The 22,698-nt window shown below is 36.9% G+C and overlaps 1 protein-coding gene across 6 annotated transcripts; it reads left to right on the top strand.

The window, feature by feature from the left end:
- The first annotated feature begins 3,330 nt into the window (after positions 1-3,330).
- On the top strand, positions 3,331-15,660 carry exoc7 (exocyst complex component 7). 6 transcript variants are annotated; one of them, XM_079183146.1, is made up of 21 exons: positions 3,331-3,507; positions 3,702-3,767; positions 4,162-4,346; positions 4,449-4,554; positions 5,022-5,244; positions 5,809-5,976; positions 6,249-6,260; positions 9,064-9,156; positions 10,232-10,300; positions 10,475-10,620; positions 11,109-11,261; positions 11,350-11,448; positions 11,536-11,598; positions 11,679-11,745; positions 12,578-12,643; positions 12,735-12,855; positions 12,984-13,079; positions 13,161-13,224; positions 13,753-13,794; positions 13,918-14,051; positions 14,421-15,660. In XM_079183146.1, exons 1-21 carry the CDS (start codon positions 3,430-3,432, stop codon positions 14,521-14,523), a joined length of 2,154 nt encoding a protein of 717 aa, XP_079039272.1. In that variant the 5' UTR covers positions 3,331-3,429; the 3' UTR covers positions 14,524-15,660. The 6 variants fall into 6 exon arrangements, with proteins under 6 accessions (XP_079039272.1, XP_079039268.1, XP_079039273.1 ...); XM_079183142.1 differs by lacking the exon at positions 10,232-10,300; XM_079183147.1 differs by lacking the exon at positions 6,249-6,260.
- The last annotated feature ends 7,038 nt before the right edge of the window (positions 15,661-22,698 follow it).

The following is a 22,698-nucleotide window of genomic DNA, read 5'->3' on the forward strand; positions in this document are numbered from 1 at the left end:
TCTCAAATAAATAATATATGAACACATATTTAATAATATTGAGCTGAGTTTAAACATATTATTGGATTATTTTAGAGTATATATTTCATCAGTATTTACTTGTTTTTAATGTCTTAACATTCTGAACACTTTGAGTCCTTCAGTTGACTGCAGTGACCCCCAGTGGTTGGTTTAGGTCATTGCATGTAATGTGCTGTATGTTGTACTTGCTAACGGAAACCGGGGAACTGGCCATTTTTACGATGCATTCACCAGGACAACGAAGTCTTCTCTTCCTGTTTTCAACGGCTGTAGTAACCACGACAACCACGGACGCGTTCGGCTGAAAGTCGCCAGTTGACACGGTCGCTTAAAAAAACGCAACACCGGTAACGTTAGTTAGCTTGTCAGCTACGAACGTCACGTTACTTAACCGATCATTGTAACAAACGTGATGTTATAAAGTCGCTTATTTATTTTTAACATTTGTATCTGTGACATTCGAGTGAGTTGAAACCCAATACTTATAATACATCTTCATTGGCACGCAATGCATCTTGGGATATGGTGGGTCGCGAAGGAGATCAGTTGTAGCAACGGTTGCTGAGCAGCGGAAGTTGTTTACTTTAGCTCGAAAAATGCATTTATTGTGTGGTTTTGAGGTACAAAGAGTTGCTGAAGCCCACATCAAGCCACGCACCTTAGCATTTCGCCAGTATGTAAGAGATTACACTAACTAAACAAAAAGCGATGGCTTCAACACTACAAGAAGTGATGAATTCAACACAAATACCACCGATGGAGGGGATGAAGGACATCAGGTACATCATCAAGCCACACATCGAGGCCTTCTTTGATAGCATGACAGCAGAGCAGTGGGAACTGGTGAGAGCGGGCGCCCCTGACGCTACCACCAGAGTCCTGACGGCAGAACTAGTTTTGACCTTAATCAGCACTGTGTTTAAAACCATCCTGAGCACTTTCAAAGATTCACGTCGCGCAAAACACGGACTCTTTGCACCAGCAGGGAGTCTGGAAGCAGTGTCTGAAAAATACGTGAAGGACATTCTGGAAGACGCAGTCACAAACTGTTTTAAAGAGGTATTGGACACCAACGACAATGTCTACTGCAAAAGCGGAAGCAGCTTGAGTGACCTGATCGGTTCAGAGGTTGCAAACAAAATTAATTCTTCCCACTTCAACGGTGTCGAGTATGGGGTCTCAGATCACATCACTCCCCCAAAAAGACTGAACAAAATGGTTCGTCAGGTCGCAAAAATGACCAAGATACTTACAGCCAAGATGAGAAGGTTGTTCAAACCGAGACAACGAAGTCCGAGAAGTAGTCCGACTGCAAGTGATGAGTCTCCAGAAAACTCATCCAGTGACGAGGAACCAGAAACTTCGGAGAACGAAACAAGTCAACCTCTCCAAGGAATAATTGAGACGGAGTTGAAGGCCATGATTGATCTTCTCTTGGCTGGAATGTCAGACTCTGAGTTTCAGAGTTTGCAGTCTGACATCGCCCTGAAATATAAAGATCTTCAGGACCTTAGTCAAGAACTAGTGGCAGTGGAGACGGCGGGAAGCAAAGTCAAGAGCTTTTTTACAAAGCACTTCATAAATATATGGCTGAATCGAATCCTGGGTCAACTGAAAGCAGAGAACGGCCCTATAATGCTGAAAGACTTAAAAGACTACCTCCCCACCCTGATCACATTGGATGATGACACACAACAGGCTGAAAACCAGGGTTGTGGGCTTCCGATGTTGAAGGGACTTCCAAAAGATGAAATCCTGAAAATTGCAGGGGAGCTGACCAAGTTCCTCTTCAAACGCATGACAGGATGTTCGCCACCCGAGTTCATCCCAGAAGCGGCTAGAGGGAGGAAGTCTGACGGGACCGCGAGCATCGTCCAGTTACATGTTGACATGTACGTGGAGATATGGGAGAAAGTCTGTGCCTTCCTGGGACTCTTGAAGTGGTGGAAGAAGACTCAGGTCGATTATGTCGCTGAAAAGACGAGACAGGCTTTAAAGGACAAGTCAACGGCGCCATTGGCCGACGACCACCAGCAGATCGTTTCTACGCAGGCCAACGCAGCGCAAGAAGAAAGGAAGAAAATGTTCGTGAAGATCATCCTGGAGAGGCTGGTTTCGCGGGCATTCTGGAAAGCCAAAGTGAGTTTCACCACCGGGGAACCCGAGGCCATCTTTCAGCACCTTTTAGAAAAGACCTGGGCCGAAATCGAGGGCGTCGACTTTGAACTCTCTGCAAAAACCTTTCAGGGCCTGCACAAGACCATTTTCAAGCAGCTGTGCAAGAAGACGGGCAATGCGACACTGGTGCTGGTCTGTTTGAGATGCGAGGACGCAGCAGTTGAAAACCTCATCGTCTCTGCTGTCAAAGAAACAGTGATGCCACCAAAGCAGGAATGCAGCTGCATCGTCAGGTTCTTCTGTTCCGTGGGCCGAGCCATCGCCTGCAGGGGAGGAGCGAAGGTCGATGCCGTGTAGGCGAAGGTTGGACCTGAGCCTCTCTCACTCCGTGTGGCGACTACGTGGCGGCAGGATGAGAAAAAATAAAAAATATAAATAAATTTGCTCATCTCACTGTTAATTTTTCTTTAAGGGCTGTAATTATTCAACTCAGAATAAAGTTCTGATGATCATTTAAATAAAGTACAAGAAAGGGTACCAAGAAAACCTTAAGTCATGACACTAAATTAATTTCTACAAAATAACCAAAAATAACTTTCTTGAAGAACAATAACATTACATCAAAATTCATGATCAATATCAGAGTTTCATGAACCAGTTTCAACATAAAACCTTTATTCACATATATATATATATATATATATATATATATATATATTTTTTTTTTCTTTTTCATATATATATATATTTCTTTTTTTCATATATATATATATATTTTTCCCATATATGACGGACCCGGAAGAGAAGTTCACATACAGACCGGAACTCGGAAGATTTGTACTTTCAAAATAAAGCTGATTTCGCATACAGGAAAATTTACTTAAGTTAAGTCATCATAACATACCAAAGTACAATGACTTCTATCATACATAGGCGTATACATATTGACTCCCTCACGACCAGTTCCTTCAATAAAATGAGTTAATCAGTTGAAATGTACCCTTGGAAGTATCACGTACGTTGATCAGGAATTTTATTGGAGTAAGAAACCAATTCGTGGGTAATTAACTCCCGTCCTCCTGATGACTTTAGTAATAATGCGGCACAAAATTCGTTTTACTTTGAAATCATAACCGGAAACCCGTCTTGTAGCCATACACCTGGCTAGCTTGATTTCGTTGCATTTAAGCTAGCTGTCCACAACAGCAGCTGTGGGTCTTCGTTGTTGACATTTTAAAGCCCTAAACCGACCCGTTTGTCGGTCTTAATTCACCGGTTGGCCGTCCGTCGATGGGAGTTACCTCCAGGATGATTCCTACCGAGGATGCGTCCTCAAGGAAGCGGGAGATAGAGGAGAAACTGAAGCAGGTCGGTCACGGCTGGAGAGGAAGGAAGCATCACAAACGAGCTTCCTGCTGCAATAATGATCAAAACAGCCTTAACTTTGATGTTTAAATAGTTTTATTTTGTATTTTTGACACATTAATATGTTACTTCCTACTGACGGCACGAGAGCAGTGAGTGTTACTGTGTTATTATTATATTATATTATTATGTTACAGGAACAAGAGACGCTGTCATTCATCCGGGAAAACCTGGAGAAGAGTGATCAGCAGACCAAGGGAATGGTGAAGAGACACACACACACATACATAGACACACACACACACACACACACACACACACACACACACACACACACACACATACATAGACACACACACACGTATATACACACATACATAGACTCACGCATATATACAGACATATACACACACACACACACACATATATACACACATACATAGACTCATGCATATATACACACATATACACACACACACACACACACACACACATATAAAGTCAAAGTACATCTTTTTAAACAAGCATGAGAAAACAGGGATGAGATGTTCGTTTGTGTGTCTATTCTTTTTTCTTATTGAAAGCCGTCTCAGGCGAGTTATTACCTCTTATATCCACTGTCTGTCCCATGCTGACGTCACTCTCGTCCCCTCAAAGGTCTCCATCCTGTCGTCGTTCGAGAGCCGCCTGATGCAGCTGGAGAACTCCATCATCCCGGTCCACAAGCAGACGGAGAACCTGCAGCGTCTGCAGGAGAACGTGGACAAGACCCTGTCCTGCATGGACCACGTCATCAGCTACTACCACGTGGCCAAAGACACCGACAGGATCATCAGGGAGGGGTGAGACCACGACACTGACCTCCACTTTTAGGAAGAGTTGGAGGGTTTTCTAACACACAGAGAAAACGTTCGATGCGTCATGTTTTGATTTTTGTGTTTCAGGCCGACGGGCAGACTGGACGAGTATCTCGCTTGTATCGCAAAGATTCAGAAAGCTGTGGAGTACTTCCAAGATAACAACCCTGACAGCCCCGAACTCAACACAGTGGTACAGTATTCACCTGCGTCTTTATGTTTGTCTACTCTCTCAGAGGAGCTCACTCGTCTGATTAGATGTGAGGTGATGGATGATATGTTTTTCTACAGATTAAACAAACCGGATTGTAGGTCAATGAGCTTTAGAGGAGCTGCTAGGTGTAGCTAGGCTAGCAGTTTCCCCCTGCTTCCAATCTTTAAGCTAAGCTAACTAGCTTAATAGACATGAGCGTGGTATCAAGAAAAGATAATAAGCCTAATTTCTCCAAATGTCAAACTATAAATGTATTAAGATTTGCTACAAAATGTTTATTTTCCTTTACTTCACACATCTCATCCTGACAGTTACAGACTTTAATCTTGCTAGAATGATTTATGCATTTTACATTTTGTCTTGTAAATTCGTTGTTAGAAGAATAAGAAAATATATATCGCTGCTATACTTTCCTAAAACACACCGCTGTTGTTGCCTCTGTGCAGAAAGCGCGCTTTGAGAAGGGCAAAGAGCTGCTGGAGGCGGAGTTCCGCAGCCTCCTGACCCGCTACAGTAAACCCGTTCCCCCGATCCTCATCCTGGACGCCATCAGCGTGGACGAGGAGCTGGAGGTCCAGGAGGACGTGGTGCTGGAGCACCTGCCCGAAGCCGTGCTCCAGGACATCATCTGCATCGCCGGCTGGCTGGTGGAGTACGGACGCAACCAGGGTTCGTCTTTATTGGTTTCTTTACGGCTCCTCGTCGGGCCTTCGTTCCTTTTTGTCTTTTCCTCTTGCAGAAGGAGAGGATCCCTCCTCTGTCGCTCTCTCTGAGGTTCTTCCTTTGTTGGGGGGAGTTTCTCCTTCTCTGAACGTTTGTAACTTGGGTTCGAGGCACACGCCATCAGAGCTTTTCAAACGAGACAAACAGTCCACTGATAGAAGCCCGATGAACGTGTCTGAGGGTTTTAATAAGACGGTCACTTTAGAAACAGGAAGTCTTAAAAATCTACATTTGAGTAAATATTTAGCAGGATATTCAACCTTTTGTTTCTTCATAATGCTTTTAATACTTGACTTCTTTCTTTACAGTTCTTGTATAAAGGTAATAAAGTATCCGTGAATATGAGTTCATAGTTAATTATAATCCCTCCTCAGCGTTGTGGAGGTTGGTTTATGGCTTTTTGCCGGTGACACCGACACTCGTCGTCTTCTTGATTTTTCACTTCATTTTGTTGGTACGCCCTCTGGTGTTTGGGAGAATAATGCACAAAACTCTCTTCTCCTCCTGCAGATTTCATGAATGTCTATTTCCAGATCCGGTCCAACCAGCTGGACCGCTCCATCAAAGGCCTGAAGGATCACTTCCGCAAGAACAGCGCCTCCTCCGGGATCCTCTACTCGCCCGCCGTCCAGACCAAACGCAAGGACACGCCCACCAAGAAGGCTCCCAAGAGACCAGGTACGAAGCCGACGGACTCTCACTCTGATGCACAAAGCGTCTCTTTTTATAGATCAGTCCGACACACAAGAATGATTCATTTCATCTCACTTTAGCAGCACATAAGTCTTCACTGTGTTCAGTTTGTTTTGATCCATCCAGCCACAGTATTCTGTCTTCACGTCTCTAATGAACTCAGTCACCGGACTGTAGCGTCTCCCTGTGATTCTACAGTCCGCTCCAACTAACCCTTCATCCTTTCCTCTTTCATAATCCCAATGTTGTGACGACAGTCTACATCCCAGGTAAACAGAAAGCTCTAGCGTGTGCCTCGTGGTTGCTTCTGTCCGTCGGTTTTTGCCACATTTCACGGCAGATAGTTTGTTTTAGCGTTGAGAAGCCGGACGGCAGAAGTGTGTTCGTTTCTAAAGGAGAGGCGTCGTCCTCTCAGTGTAGATGTTGGCCTCTGGTTTCACGGCTGGACACTGCAGCGACGGCACCGGTCAGAGCCTGAAAAGGTGGAATAACTTAAAAATAATGAGTCTCAGTTCAGCTGTGAGATCCAGCAGCTTCCAGACAAACATCACATTTAATTGCAGCTCCGTGACAGAAACATTGGGTCCATCATTCTAAAAATAAGGAAATGTGGTTTACGGTATATTTCAGTATACATCACGATAGCTGAGCTGCAACCAGCAATGATGTTCATTATCAATTATCAATTAGTCTTTAACTTCTTGCTTTATTGTTTGAAAGTGTGAAAAGTGTCTCTAGTTCCCAGAGTCCAAGGTTTGATTTAAAAGATATTCAGTTTACAATCGACGACTAAGAAACCGGAAGATATTCACATTTCAGACGCTGGATCCTGAGAACGATACTCAGAACTATAATATAGATACTCGAGGGTCTAACTGTTAGTTCTGTCAGCACTGTTACCGTTTGATGAAAACCACCAGCGTCTGCAGCAGTTTGCCACCATGAAACCAGAGGCCCGAGAGTTTCCACTGTGTGTGTGAATGACTTCTGCAGAGTGTGTGTGTGTGTGTGTGTGTGTGTGTGTGTGTGGTGTTGATCAGTGAGGTGTGTAGCCGTTAAACAGCTGATAAACTGGTTCATCTTCAACAAATCAGTTGGGACTGTTTGTTATGAAACAGGAGTTTTTAACTTTCATTTTGTTGAAAGCTTTGAATTTGAATCCATCAGCATTGCACTCACAGCTGCTTGCTTCTGCTAATGTTTAACGCTTTAAACTTTATAAAACTGTATATTTATATATATACGTTTATGATAAAACTATCATAAACACTTTAAGAAGAACAACTTAACAGGTTCTTCTGGCTGTAAAGAGTGAAAACAGATGTATAGCCTGCTGTAATTGATTGAAACTAACATATGTTTTTTGTTATATTTTAATATAAAAAAAGAGTCTTTGCAGTGATGAAAGCAATCATCACTGAGCTTTTTAGGCTCTTAGGGATCGTTCACTGTTCAGTCTCTGCAGCAGGCGACTGTTTTCAGTAAAAGAAAGTGAAGCATTTAGCTGCGACAGAGCCAGATATCTTTGTCAGAGAGTGGAGATCGATCCTCATTTGTGACCTCAGCCTGTTACTCAGTCAGTTTCTGAAATGTTAAACCTATTTCCCAGCAGCAGGTTGTATCGTTAACGGTGTATTACCCTCAGGTTATTCTGACTATATATGTGCAATCGACACTGCAATGAACTGACAGATGGCATCAGGTATTAATATCAGGACTAAATGGTAGAAATGACATTGGGTGAATCTGCTCTGAAAGACGTCATGACGAGTTCTCCATCTTCTAATTTATTACTTTAATTAACAGGAATAATAAATAAATAAATAAAAACTTAAAGGAGAAGCATGGTGGAGTAGTGAGTTAGCCTGCTAGCTCTTAAATGAGCAGGAATTTAACAACTAAATGTTGTATTTATACGTTTTCGCCTCAAGCAAACATGTTGTCGTTCCGTGACTAAGGTTTGTGTGGGGAACACAGTACAGAGCGCTGAGGTCACACATGAGGCTGGTGGAGACCAAACCGGAGCTAAAAGGAGAGAAACTGTCGGATGACGGCGCTGCTCTGTGTTTGCTGCATGTGTTCACGAGCCTGTTAGCTGAAGCGCTAGCCGTCACAGTAATGAGCCAGTGTTTTCCAGCTTTAAGTGTGCTACATGCTTACTAACTAACTCACTAACCAAACACTACGTTATCCTGTTTTAATCCAGAGAATATGAATGAACTGTAGAACAGTGGTTCCCAACCCGGGGTCGGGGACCCCATCAGGGGGCGCGCCAGGAGATCATAACAACACACTTACTGGATCATTTAAACAAAGGTCGAGTTTAGTATAAACACCTTTAACATTCTTTGAAAAGTTTTATTTTATTAACATTTATCTAACCTGGCGACTCATTAACAACCAATTGTTGTTTAGAATGACGGCCTGGCTTTGTCTAATATTCTTTCTTTTTTTTTACAATGGTCATGTGATCTAAACATTTTCAATAAATCCAAAGTAAAATCTGTCATAACTTAATTTATGTTGATGAAACTAACGAGTTATATTCACTAAAGGAAGATGATTCAATCCAAAAACACTGATTTAATATCCTGAAGGTTTTTTTTTTTTCTTGTTTGCTGATTTGTAATTATTTTAGAGTGATGATTGTTTTTATATTTAAAAGTAGGGGGCGGGGCTTCCGGGACAGCCGGTTGGGAACCACTGGTGTAGACGTCGCCCGTTTTTTAACCAACGTAACGGAATGTTTTAGTCATATTAATGCTGGATATATGTGACTGTTTAATTGTTGTAACTGTGACCTAACCTGTGTATTCTGCTCTTACATGATCACTGTGTGTCTGAGCACAAAGTGACGTAGCTGTAGTTGCTCATCCCGGTGATAGGCTGCCCCCCCCCCCCTACATACAAACCTCTGCTGCCTGTCTCGGTGGTGGTGGTTGTGGTGTCTGTGTTTCATTGTTTTCACTTCCTAGCTCTCCCTTCTTCTTCTTCTTCTTCTTCTTCTTCCTCTTCTTCTTCTTCTGTTTCTTGGCTGTCTGGACCTCCTCCTCTCTGTGTTTATGGGACCAGGGACCATTCGCAAGGCTCAGAACCTTCTGAAACAGTACTCACAGCATGGGCTGGATGGGAAAAAGGGGGGCTCTAACCTCACTCCTTTGGAAGGTAACGCACCTCGGTCTCCTCTTCGGTGTCTCCTCTCACCTCCTCTCACCTCCTCGCTCACAGTGCTCATGTTGTCATCTCATCCAACATGAACCTCCTCACCACCGTCACAACAGCTTTGAGATCACGCAGAAAAATGCAGCTAAATATATATATAGCCAAGCGTATATATTTAAGTAATTAAAAGCAAAGACATTCACCCTAAAACATTTGATAAGTAGCCAAATGTACATTTCTGTGACCTTTGACTTTATCGGTGAGTTTCTGGAGTTCTGATTCTTTGAAGTGTGGTTTTAATGAGGCACAGTCAGTGTTTTACCTTCAGTAGATGGAGGTCGACACGACTATTTTCACCGCTTTACTTTGCTGTCAGACGGAGAACTGAAGCAAAAATCCACCAGACTCCATCGATAGAAACATTAATTTTACCTCACAGAACACAGGAGTCCATCGGTTAGTTTGTTTGTGTTATTGAGTGACTTCAGTGTTTCAAAGGGTCCGTTCAGATTCACCAAAGTCACTCAATATCACAAACAAACTAACCGATGGACTCCTGTGTTCTGTTGATATAGATGGATAGGTGTCTGTATTTACTTGATATAGATTCTTTTAGGTGTCTAAAATACGTCCACAGCAGCACATTACTTTGCTCCTGCTGTAGTAAAGCACAGCCCGTGTAAAGAACCTCACACACACACACACACTTCTAAACATCACTACGGTCCCTTTAACGGTGTCAAAGTGTGAAAGATGGAAAGTTTAAGAGCTGAATCAAAAGCAGTTGTGACGTTTTTTCTTAAAGTCCTCTCATGAAACACACTCACTAACTTTAGATGAGACACACTCACACACACACACACGCACACACACACACACACACACAGCTCCCTCCCCCCCGACTTTACTGCAGTGGGTGTCCCCTGCTTCCTACCCCCCCTGCTGGGTGCTTGGTGGTGGTCGGTGCAGATGTTCCAGGTTCAGGTTTGCCCCCCCCCCCCCCCTTCTGGGCCTAGTCACGACCCCCTGTGGTCTGACTAGGTCTATATCCCCTCCCCCCTCCACCTCACCCCCCCAGGTCACGATCACGACCTGCGGGTCAAACACCTGTCTGACGCTCTGACCGAGAAGCACGGGGCCGCCTCAGGTGAGTGACGGGAACACGAGGGGGAAAGAGAAGGAACATTACCAACAAAACACACTCAAAGTGTCACCTACTGCAGCTTTAACACACGCATATTCCTTTAGAGCAAACACTCAGAGTATGAAGAGGTTTCTGTTAACGGGCTGACTGGGTCTTTCTTGCTCGTGTTCCTCTCAGGAAAAGACGACGTTCTGGACATCGAGATCGACTCCTACATCCACTGCATCAGCGCCTTCGTCAAGCTGGCCCAGAGCGAGTACGCCCTGCTGGCCGAGATCATCCCCGAGCACCACCAGAAGAAGACCTTCGACTCGCTCATTCAGGTCAGAGAGACGGGTTCCTTCAGGTCAGAGAGACGGGTTCCTTAAAGTGTTACTTATCGAGATTATCTGATCTGGACTGATGTTTTGAAGCCTCAAGTTCGGCGTTATGGCCATCGCCATCTTGGTTTTTGCAACCAGTGAACAGGAAGTGACCATATTAGGACTGAGGAGGAATGACATAGAGAGGTAGAGACCTGTCAATCACAGTGTAGCCCCGCCCCTAAAGCATCCCCTGCTTTATGGTCTGTTTGACTCTAAATGGACCATCATTTACTAAATGAACATCATGCTGTATTGAAGAAGACTTGAAACTAGAGATTGAGACCATAAACTCATGTTTACAATGTTTACTGAGGTAATAAATCAAGAGAGAAGTAGAGTCATTTTCTCATAGACTTCTATACAACCAGAGGAGTCGCCCCCTGGTGGACACTAGAGAGAATGCAGCTTTAACTCATGAAGCATTTGTGTGTGTCCCCCACCCACAGGAGGCTTTGGACAACCTGATGCTGGAAGGAGACAACATCGTGTCTGCAGCTCGTAGAGCCATAATGCGTCACGACTACTCGGCCGTGCTCACCATCTTCCCCATCCTCAGACACCTGAAGATGAACAAGTCTGAGTTTGACTCCACTCTGCAGGTCTTCATCACTTTTAGTTCTGATCTTTTAAGTAATCTTTCTTTTTTTAATTTATTCATGAAATGAATCTACCTCTGTGTGTGTTCAGGGAACAGCAGCGAGCACCAAGAACAAGCTGCCCACTCTCATCACCTCCATGGAGACGATCGGAGCCAAAGCTCTGGAGGAGTTCGCAGACAGCATCAAGGTGAGAACATTTTAACGTCGTCGTCGTCGTCGTCATCATTCTCTCAGTATTGTGTGCTGAACTCTCTCTTCTTGTCTTTTCCCACAGAATGATCCTGATAAAGAGTACAACATGCCTAAAGATGGAACCGTCCACGAGCTGACCAGCAATGTAAGCAACCGCTCCGTTTAATGAATAAGATGAGGGTTAGGGTGCTCACCTTGACCTCTCTCTCTCTCTCTCTCCTGCAGGCCATCCTGTTCCTGCAGCAGCTGCTGGACTTCCACGAGACCGCCGGAGCCATGCTGGCCTCACAAGGTACATCCTCATGGTCCTCATGGTCCTCCCAATCCTCTTGGTCCTCCTGATCCTCATGGTCCTCATGGTCCTCCCGATCCTCCTGGTCCTCCTGATCCTCATGGTCCTCTTGGTCCTCCCGATCCTCCTGGTCCTCATGGTCCTCCTGATCCTCATGGTCCTCATGCTAACGTGCTGTTGTTACCTTTAATGCTAACATCAGCAGTGGTCCTGAACCAGATTGTGTGTGTGATCCAAACTTAACGCCACGTATTTAGAAGCTGGAACATCCGTTCAGGTCTTCTGTTCACCTGCACGTGACTCGTGTTATTATTCAGTCTGGATCTTTAATCACGAGCTGTGGTTTCTCTCCTCACTCTCTAACTTTCCTTCTTCTTGCTTTAAAACATTGCTTCTCTTCTTTCAGAGGGAGCTTGTGTTCAGATTCAGTGATATTTCAGTTTAGCGTTGTGAATATCTCCGGCTCCCTCCCGCTCGTCTCCTCGCTGCCTGGCCCGTGATCTTTACTCTGCACTAACAAATCTCTTCTAACCTTTTTGTTTTTTGCACTTGTGCCTCTTTTCTCTTTCTCTTCTGCCTTGCCCGGGCCCTTTTAGTACTGGGGGACACTTACAATATACCTTTAGACCCCCGAGGTAAGCACAAGGCCCCCTGCTGATGAGTCTGAATGTTCTATTGAAGCTAATTCATTCAGAATGACCGGAGTCTGTTTTCATAACCGCTCGGCTGTGATGTGCATGAAAGGCTTTGATCTAAAGAGATGATTAAAGAAGTGTTAGCAGATTACATGAAGTACAACTCATGATTCTAACGGACTCTGTTTCCTCTCCAGAGACGAGCTCGTCAGCGAGCAGCTACACCTCGGAGTTCAACAAGCGGCTCCTCAGTGCTTATATCTGTGAGTGTGGAGGAACAAAACGCCTCTTTGCTGTAAAGTGTCCACGTTTAGTCGCTTGGTGAACTGATGGTTGAAGGTCGTCTCCTCTCAGGTAAAGTGTTGGGGAACCTGCAGCTGAACCTGCTCAGCAAGTCCAAAGTGTACGAGGATTCAGCGCTGAGCGCCATCTTTCTGCACAACAACTACAACTACATCCTGAAGTCGCTGGAGAAGTACGAGTAGTTTCTTCTTTATAGACCTGAGACTTTATAGACAGTGAATCTGTTTAGTCCTCACAGTGAATCTGTTTAGTCCTCACAGTGAATCTGTTGAGTCCTCATTACGTTATAAATGTCTTCAGGTCCGAGTTGATCCAGCTGGTGACGGTGACTCAGAAGAAAGCTGAGAATTCCTACAGGGAGCTGATCGAGCAGCAGATCCAGATGTACCAGAACAGGTAAACGCAGTAGAAATGAACTTTATTTCTGTGTTTTTGTCCGGCGCTCGCGTTGAGCTCGTGTGTTTGATTCCCTCACAGCTGGGTGAAAGTCACGGAGCACCTGACCAACAGGAACATGCCCGTCTTCCAACCCGGCACCAAGGTCAGAGCTTTATCATCTTTCACTCTCGGAGAAAAGTGAAACGCTTCACTGTCTTTGGTACAGAAGTGTCAACTTTAACACGGCGGTGTGATGTCTGGCTCTGAAAACTCTGTTTATTACTGAGAACATGTGTCCTCCCTGGAGTTATTAAACACATATTTAAGTGTTCATACTGACCTGCTACATTTAGAAACGTTGGATGTTCAGGTATATTTTCTCTTAAAGGGACAGTAGATGAAGTGTGGTAGTATGAGGTACTTCTCCAGAGTCAGTGTTTTACTACAGTAGAGTTTATAGAAACAAGACCTGATTGAAGCAGAGGAAGACCAGCGACTCCCGTGTCCTGGAAGGTCAAACTGCTGTTTTTGTGAGCGGAGGCTTCAGTTCCCAGTCAGCACCTCATACAACCACAGTTCAAAACATCACAGCTATTCTCTAAAGGTCTTATACAGGCGTACATCTGGTATAAAATCCATATAAAGTGTTGACTCTGAGTCTTGAGTGTGTCTTTGTGTTTCCTTCCTCCAGCTGAAAGATAAAGAGCGGCAGGTGATAAAAGACAAATTCAAGGTGAGGGAAGAATCACTTCATGGTGAAAATATCTTTTCAACAAACCAACAACACGATAAAGATCCACTCTGTGGTCGCACCGACGTGACTGAACAAACCGATGCGACGTGTTTTTTTCCTCAGGGTTTTAACGATGGGCTGGAGGAGTTGTGTAAGATCCAGAAGGGTTGGGCGATCCCCGACAAAGAGCAGCGAGACTTCATCCGTCAGGCTCAGAAGAGGGTGGTGTCTGAGGCCTACAGGGCCTTCCTGCACAGGTGAGACCGAGATCATTATCCTGTGTGTTAGCAGAAAAAGTGACATGCCTCCAAACAGCTGATGTCTTTATTGTTAGCTCATGTTTGGTGCTGTCATAAAAAAAACAAGTCTTATGTTAAAGTGAAGACATCTTCATTACAATAAAATATTAAAATAATGGCAAAAAGTTATAATAAATGTCATAAAAGGTCATTATAATATACTATTATATGACTTTTCATGACATACTATGTCCTGTCTCCACTTGTTTCATGTGGTTGATTTCATTCTTATAATGTTTAAGAATTACAAAGAAATCCTGCACTGAAATCAGAAATCATAGATTGAGTCCCGTCACACTGAACCACTTTTCTTTTGTTTTTTTCTAGATATGCCAACATCTCTTTCACCAAGAACCCTGAGAAGTACCACAAGTACCGTCCGGAGGAAGTGGAGGAGATGATAGAAAAGCTGTTCGACACGTCGGCCTGAGCTGCACTTTGATCAACACTGTGACGACCCCTCACGACCCGAACACGTCTCACCCTGAACACACCACGTTAACCACAGAGACACTCGTGCTGCTCTCACCCTCGCCGTGTCTGATCAATGTTTTGTACAAAGATTTGAAACAGGATGTATTTATGTAATTTAGCTGTTCCAGCTTAGCTTTTCAAAACAAATAAAGGGAACTGTTAATCGGCTCCGGCCACAATTTGTTTTGTTGATGAGTCACACAACAGCACACAGCAGATAATTAGACCCGGTTTAGTGACATGAAAAATAACAGGCGGAGCTGAACGCCGAGCGTCATTCGTTGTCCAATTAAATCTCTGCAAATGACTGTTTTATTCAGTTTGGACACAATGTTAATCACCACACGGACGTGAGGAAAAGCTGCTCTTTTCTGTAGCTGTGCAGACAACACGTCATTAGATCATCCACATCGTTTGCATGCTAACAAGCTTTCAAGAGTTTCCTGTAGACATTTATGATAATTTGTAATAACAATGAACACACATCATTTATGTGGCCACAAATTATACAGACAATTGGGTCATCTGTGCTTGTTTAATCATTTCGATGATGAGAAGTTCAGGAGGACGGTTCTTACTGCTGTACGGTGAGGTATTGCTTCAAGTCTGAGTATTTCCAACAGAATATATAAAATGAATATACACAAAAAAGGGGAAGAAAACTACAGCACATGCCTCTCATTTCATGGATGGTACATTTCTCTACCGAGAAGACGTGCCGTCATCAACATCTCTGACCAAAACATCCAAAACTCTTGTTGCCAAAGACGGCGAGTTAAAGGACGACTGAGCGCTGCGCCTTCATCAGTGGACCGAGTGCTGCCATCCTGCTGCTGCTGCCGTGTGTCTTGGGGATGATGTGAAGGCAAAGATAGCAGTTTATATCACTAAGGCAACCAGACCTTCTCAACATGTCCAGGTTGGGTTTCCATGGTGATAAAGTGTCCAGCATCGATCCCCTTATGGCTTCTCTGTTCCGTGTTACAAGGATGTTTTATATTATGTCACACTTTAAAGTCGGGTCGAAAGAAAATGTTGATTATTATTTTTTTCTCTGAATGTTTTGTTTGACAAATAAACTAATTGTTTCTGATGTCTGGTGTGATGACAGGAAGTTAAGTCTTTATTTGAAGCTGCTGTCGAAAAAAGTCAAAAAAATCAAAGTTTAGTATGTCGAAAAGATTCATTAACAAAAAAAGTATAGTATGTCGAAAACAGTTACAAAAATTAAAAAATAGTATGTTGAAAACAGTTAAAAAATTAAAGTATAGTATGTCGAAAACAATTAAAAAAATGAAAATATAGTATGTCGAAAAAAGTGCAAAAATGTAAAGTATAGTATATCAAAAAGTCAAAGAATCAAAATATAGTATGTCGAAAAAAGTCCAAAAAATCAAAATATAGTATGTCGAAAACAATTAAAAAAATTAAAATAAAGTATGTCGAAAAAAGTAAAAAAAATTAAAATATAGTATGTCGAAAAAAGTCCAAAAAATCAAAATATAGTATGTCGAAAACAATTAAAAAAATTAAAATAAAGTATGTCGAAAAAGTAAAAAAAATTAAAATATAGTATGTTGAAAACAGTTAAAAAATTAAAGTATAGTATGTCGAAAAAAGTCCAAAAAATCAAAGTATAGTATGTCGAAAACAATTAAAAAAATGAAAATATAGTATGTCGAAAAAAGTGCAAAAATGTAAAGTATAGTATGTCAAAAAGTCAAAGAATCAAAGTATAGTATGTCAAAAAAAGTAAAAAAAATTAAAATATAGTATGTCGAAAAAAGTTAAAAAAATCTAAATATAGTATGTCGAAAACAATTAAAAAAATTAAAAAAAAGTATGTCGAAAAAGTAAAAAAAATTAAAATATAGTATGTTGAAAACAGTTAAAAAATTAAAGTATACTATGTCAAAAAAAGTCCAAAAAATCAAAGTATAGTATGTCGAAAACAATTAAAAAAATGAAAATATAGTATGTCGAAAAAAGTGCAAAAATGTAAAGTATAGTATGTCAAAAAGTCAAAGAATCAAAGTATAGTATGTCGAAAAAAGTCAAAAAAATTAAAATATAGTATGTCGAAAAAAGTCAAAAAAATTAAAGTATAGTATGTCAAAAAAAGTCAAAAAAATTCAAATATAGTATGTCGAAAAAAGTCAAAAAAATCTAAATATAGTATGTCGAAAAAAGTTCAAAGAATTAAAATAGAGTATGTCGAAAAAAGTGCAAAAATGTAAAGTATAGTATGTCAAAAAGTCAAAGAATCAAAATATAGTATGTCGAAAAAAGTCCAAAAAATCAAAATATAGTATGTCGAAAAAAGTGCAAAAATGTAAAGTATAGTATGTCAAAAAAGTCAAAAAAATTAAAATATAGTATGTCGAAAAAAGTAAAAAAAATCTAAATATAGTATGTCGAAAAAAAGTTCAAAAAATTAAAATATAGTATGTTGAAAAAAGTGCAAAAATGTAAAGTATAGTATGTCAAAAAGTCAAAGAATCAAAATATAGTATGTCGAAAAAAGTCCAAAAAATCAAAATATAGTATGTCGAAAACAATTAAAAAAATGAAAATATAGTATGTCGAAAAAAGTGCAAAAATGTAAAGTATAGTATGTCAAAAAGTCAAAGAATCAAAATATAGTATGTCGAAAAAAGTCCAAAAAATCAAAGTTTAGTATGTCGAAAAGATTCATTAAAAAAAAAAGTATAGTATGTCGAAAACAGTTACAAAAATTACAAAATAGTATGTTGAAAACAGTTAAAAAAATGAAAATATAGTATGTCGAAAAAAGTGCAAAAATGTAAAGTATAGTATGTCAAAAAGTCAAAGAATCAAAATATAGTATGTCGAAAAAAGTCCAAAAAATAAAAATATAGTATGTCGAAAAAAGTGCAAAAATGTAAAGTATAGTATGTCAAAAAGTCAAAGAATCAAAATATAGTATGTCGAAAAAAGTCCAAAAAATCAAAATATAGTATGTCGAAAACAATTAAAAAAATTTAAATAAAGTATGTCGAAAAAAGTGCAAAAATGTAAAGTATAGTATGTCAAAAAGTCAAAGAATCAAAGTATAGTATGTCAAAAAAAGTAAAAAAAATTAAAATATAGTATGTCGAAAAAAGTAAAAAAAATCTAAATATAGTATGTCGAAAAAAGTTCAAAAAATTAAAATATAGTATGTCGAAAAAAGTGCAAAAATGTAAATAAAGTATGTCGAAAAAAGTGCAAAAATGTAAAGTATAGTATGTCAAAAAGTCAAAGAATAAAAATATAGTATGTCGAAAAAAGTAAAAAAAATCTAAATATAGTATGTCGAAAAAAGTTCAAAAAATTAAAATATAGCATGTCGAAAAAAGTGCAAAAATGTAAAGTATAGTATTTCAAAAAGTCAAAGAATCAAAATATAGTATGTCGAAAAAAGTCCAAAAAATCAAAGTTTAGTATGTCGAAAAGATTCATTAAAAAAAAAGTATAGTATGTCGAAAACAGTTACAAAAATTACAAAATAGTATGTTGAAAACAGTTAAAAAATTAAAGTATAGTATGTCGAAAAAAGTCCAAAAAATCAAAGTATAGTATGTCGAAAACAATTAAAAAAATGAAAATATAGTATGTCGAAAAAAGTGCAAAAATGTAAAGTATAGTATGTCAAAAAGTCAAAGAATCAAAATATAGTATGTCGAAAAAAGTCCAAAAAATCAAAATATAGTATGTCGAAAACAATTAAAAAAATTTAAATAAAGTATGTCGAAAAAAGTGCAAAAATGTAAAGTATAGTATGTCAAAAAGTCAAAGAATCAAAGTATAGTATGTCAAAAAAAGTCAAAAAAATTTAAATATAGTATGTCGAAAAAAGTAAAAAAAATCTAAATATAGTATGTCGAAAAAAGTTCAAAAAATTAAAATATAGTATGTCGAAAAAAGTGCAAAAATTTTAAGTACAGTATGTCAAAAAGTCAAAGAATCAAAATATAGTATGTCGAAAAAAGAAAAAAAAATTAAAATATAGTATGTCGAAAAAAGTAAAAAAAATTAAAGTATAGTATGTCAAAAAAAGTTACAAAAATTAAAATATAGTATGTCGAAAACAGTTAAAAAATTAAAGTATAGTATGTCGAAAAAAGTCCAAAAAATCAAAGTATAGTATGTCGAAAACAATTAAAAAAATGAAAATATAGTATGTCGAAAAAAGTGCAAAAATGTAAAGTATAGTATGTCAAAAAGTCAAAGAATCAAAATATAGTATGTCGAAAAAAGTCCAAAAAATCAAAATATAGTATGTCGAAAAAAGTGCAAAAATGTAAAGTATAGTATGTCAAAAAGTCAAAGAATCAAAATATAGTATGTCGAAAAAAGTTAAAAAAATTAAAATATAGTATGTCGAAAAAAGTTAAAAAAATTAAATATAGTATGTCGAAAAAAGTAAAAAAAATTAAAGTATAGTATGTCAAAAGAAGTCAAAAAAATTAAAATATAGTATGTCGAAAAAAGTAAAAAAAATCTAAATATAGTATGTCGAAAAAAGTTCAAAAAATTAAAATATAGTATGTCGAAAAAAGTCCAAAAAATCAAAATATAGTATGTCGAAAACAATTAAAAAAATGAAAATATAGTATGTCGAAAAAAGTGCAAAAATGTAAAGTATAGTATGTCAAAAAGTCAAAGAATCAAAATATAGTATGTCGAAAAAAGTCCAAAAAATCAAAGTTTAGTATGTCGAAAAGATTCATTAAAAAAAAAAGTATAGTATGTCGAAAACAGTTACAAAAATTACAAAATAGTATGTTGAAAACAGTTAAAAAAATGAAAATATAGTATGTCGAAAAAAGTGCAAAAATGTAAAGTATAGTATGTCAAAAAGTCAAAGAATCAAAATATAGTATGTCGAAAAAAGTCCAAAAAATAAAAATATAGTATGTCGAAAAAAGTGCAAAAATGTAAAGTATAGTATGTCAAAAAGTCAAAGAATCAAAATATAGTATGTCGAAAAAAGTCCAAAAAATCAAAATATAGTATGTCGAAAACAATTAAAAAAATTTAAATAAAGTATGTCGAAAAAAGTGCAAAAATGTAAAGTATAGTATGTCAAAAAGTCAAAGAATCAAAGTATAGTATGTCAAAAAAAGTAAAAAAAATTAAAATATAGTATGTCGAAAAAAGTAAAAAAAATCTAAATATAGTATGTCGAAAAAAGTTCAAAAAATTAAAATATAGTATGTCGAAAAAAGTGCAAAAATGTAAATAAAGTATGTCGAAAAAAGTGCAAAAATGTAAAGTATAGTATGTCAAAAAGTCAAAGAATAAAAATATAGTATGTCGAAAAAAGTAAAAAAAATCTAAATATAGTATGTCGAAAAAAGTTCAAAAAATTAAAATATAGCATGTCGAAAAAAGTGCAAAAATGTAAAGTATAGTATGTCAAAAAGTCAAAGAATCAAAATATAGTATGTCGAAAAAAGTCCAACAAATCAAAATATAGTATGTCGAAAACAATTAAAAAAATGAAAATATAGTATGTCGAAAAAAGTGCAAAAATGTAAAGTATAGTATTTCAAAAAGTCAAAGAATCAAAATATAGTATGTCGAAAAAAGTCCAAAAAATCAAAGTTTAGTATGTCGAAAAGATTCATTAAAAAAAAAGTATAGTATGTCGAAAACAGTTACAAAAATTACAAAATAGTATGTTGAAAACAGTTAAAAAATTAAAGTATAGTATGTCGAAAAAAGTCCAAAAAATCAAAGTATAGTATGTCGAAAACAATTAAAAAAATGAAAATATAGTATGTCGAAAAAAGTGCAAAAATGTAAAGTATAGTATGTCAAAAAGTCAAAGAATCAAAATATAGTATGTCGAAAAAAGTCCAAAAAATCAAAATATAGTATGTCGAAAACAATTAAAAAAATTTAAATAAAGTATGTCGAAAAAAGTGCAAAAATGTAAAGTATAGTATGTCAAAAAGTCAAAGAATCAAAGTATAGTATGTCAAAAAAAGTCAAAAAAATTTAAATATAGTATGTCGAAAAAAGTCAAAAAAATCTAAATATAGTATGTCGAAAAAAGTTCAAAAAATTAAAATATAGTATGTCGAAAAAAGTGCAAAAATTTTAAGTACAGTATGTCAAAAAGTCAAAGAATCAAAATATAGTATGTCGAAAAAAGAAAAAAAAATTAAAATATAGTATGTCGAAAAAAGTAAAAAAAATTAAAGTATAGTATGTCAAAAAAAGTTACAAAAATTAAAATATAGTATGTCGAAAACAGTTAAAAAATTAAAGTATAGTATGTCGAAAAAAGTCCAAAAAATCAAAGTATAGTATGTCGAAAACAATTAAAAAAATGAAAATATAGTATGTCGAAAAAAGTGCAAAAATGTAAAGTATAGTATGTCAAAAAGTCAAAGAATCAAAATATAGTATGTCGAAAAAAGTCCAAAAAATCAAAATATAGTATGTCGAAAAAAGTGCAAAAATGTAAAGTATAGTATGTCAAAAAGTCAAAGAATCAAAATATAGTATGTCGAAAAAAGTTAAAAAAATTAAAATATAGTATGTCGAAAAAAGTTAAAAAAATTAAATATAGTATGTCGAAAAAAGTAAAAAAAATTAAAGTATAGTATGTCAAAAGAAGTCAAAAAAATAAAAATATAGTATGTCGAAAAAAGTAAAAAAAATCTAAATATAGTATGTCGAAAAAAGTTCAAAAAATTAAAATATAGTATGTCGAAAAAAGTGCAAAAATGTAAAGTATAGTATGTCAAAAAGTCAAAGAATCAAAATATAGTATGTCGAAAAAAGTCCAACAAATCAAAATATAGTATGTCGAAAACAATTAAAAAAATGAAAATATAGTATGTCGAAAAAAGTGCAAAAATGTAAAGTATAGTATGTCAAAAAGTCAAAGAATCAAAATATAGTATGTCGAAAAAAGTAAAAAAAATTAAAATATAGTATGTCGAAAAAAGTGCAAAAATGTAAAGTATAGTATGTCAAAAAGTCAAAGAATCAAAATATAGTATGTCGAAAAAAGTCCAACAAATCAAAATATAGTATGTCGAAAACAATTAAAAAAATGAAAATATAGTATGTCGAAAAAAGTGCAAAAATGTAAAGTATAGTATGTCAAAAAGTCAAAGAATCAAAATATAGTATGTCGAAAAAAGTAAAAAAAATTAAAATATAGTATGTCAAAAAAAGTTAAAAAAATTAAAATATAGTATGTCGAAAAAAGTTAAAAAAATTAAAATATAGTATGTCGAAAAAAGTAAAAAAAATTAAAATATAGTATGTCGAAAAAAGTAAAAAAAATTAAAGTATAGTATGTCAAAAGAAGTCAAAAAAATTAAAATATAGTATGTCGAAAAAAGTAAAAAAAATCTAAATATAGTATGTCGAAAAAAGTCCAAAAAATTAAAATATAGTATGTCGAAAAAAGTGCAAAAATGTAAAGTATAGTATGTCAAAAAGTCAAAGAATCAAAATATAGTATGTCGAAAAAAGTCCAACAAATCAAAATATAGTATGTCGAAAACAATTAAAAAAATGAAAAAATAGTATGTCGAAAAAAGTGCAAAAATGTAAAGTATAGTATGTCAAAAAGTCAAAGAATCAAAATATAGTATGTCGAAAAAAGTCCAAAAAATCAAAATATAGTATGTCGAAAACAATTAAAAAAATTAAAATAAAGTATGTCGAAAAAAGTAAAAAAAATCTAAATATAGTATGTCGAAAAAAGTCAAAAAAATCAAAATATAGTATGTCGAAAACAATTAAAAAAATTTAAATAAAGTATGTCGAAAAAAGTGCAAAAATGTAAAGTATAGTATGTCAAAAAGTCAAAGAATCAAAATATAGTATGTCGAAAAAAGTCCAAAAAATTAAAATATAGTATGTCGAAAACAATTAAAAAAATTAAAATAAAGTATGTCGAAAAAAGTAAAAAAAATTAAAATATAGTATGTCAAAAAAAGTCCAAAAAATCAAAATATAGTATGTCGAAAACAATTAAAAAAATTTAAATAAAGTATGTCGAAAAAAGTGCAAAAATGTAAAATATAGTATGTCAAAAAGTCAAAGAATCAAAATATAGTATGTCGAAAAAAGTTAAAAAAAATTAAAATATAGTATGTCG

This window comes from Pholis gunnellus (assembly GCF_910591455.1).
Source record: "Pholis gunnellus genome assembly, chromosome: 21".
Lineage (NCBI taxonomy): Eukaryota > Metazoa > Chordata > Actinopteri > Perciformes > Pholidae > Pholis > Pholis gunnellus.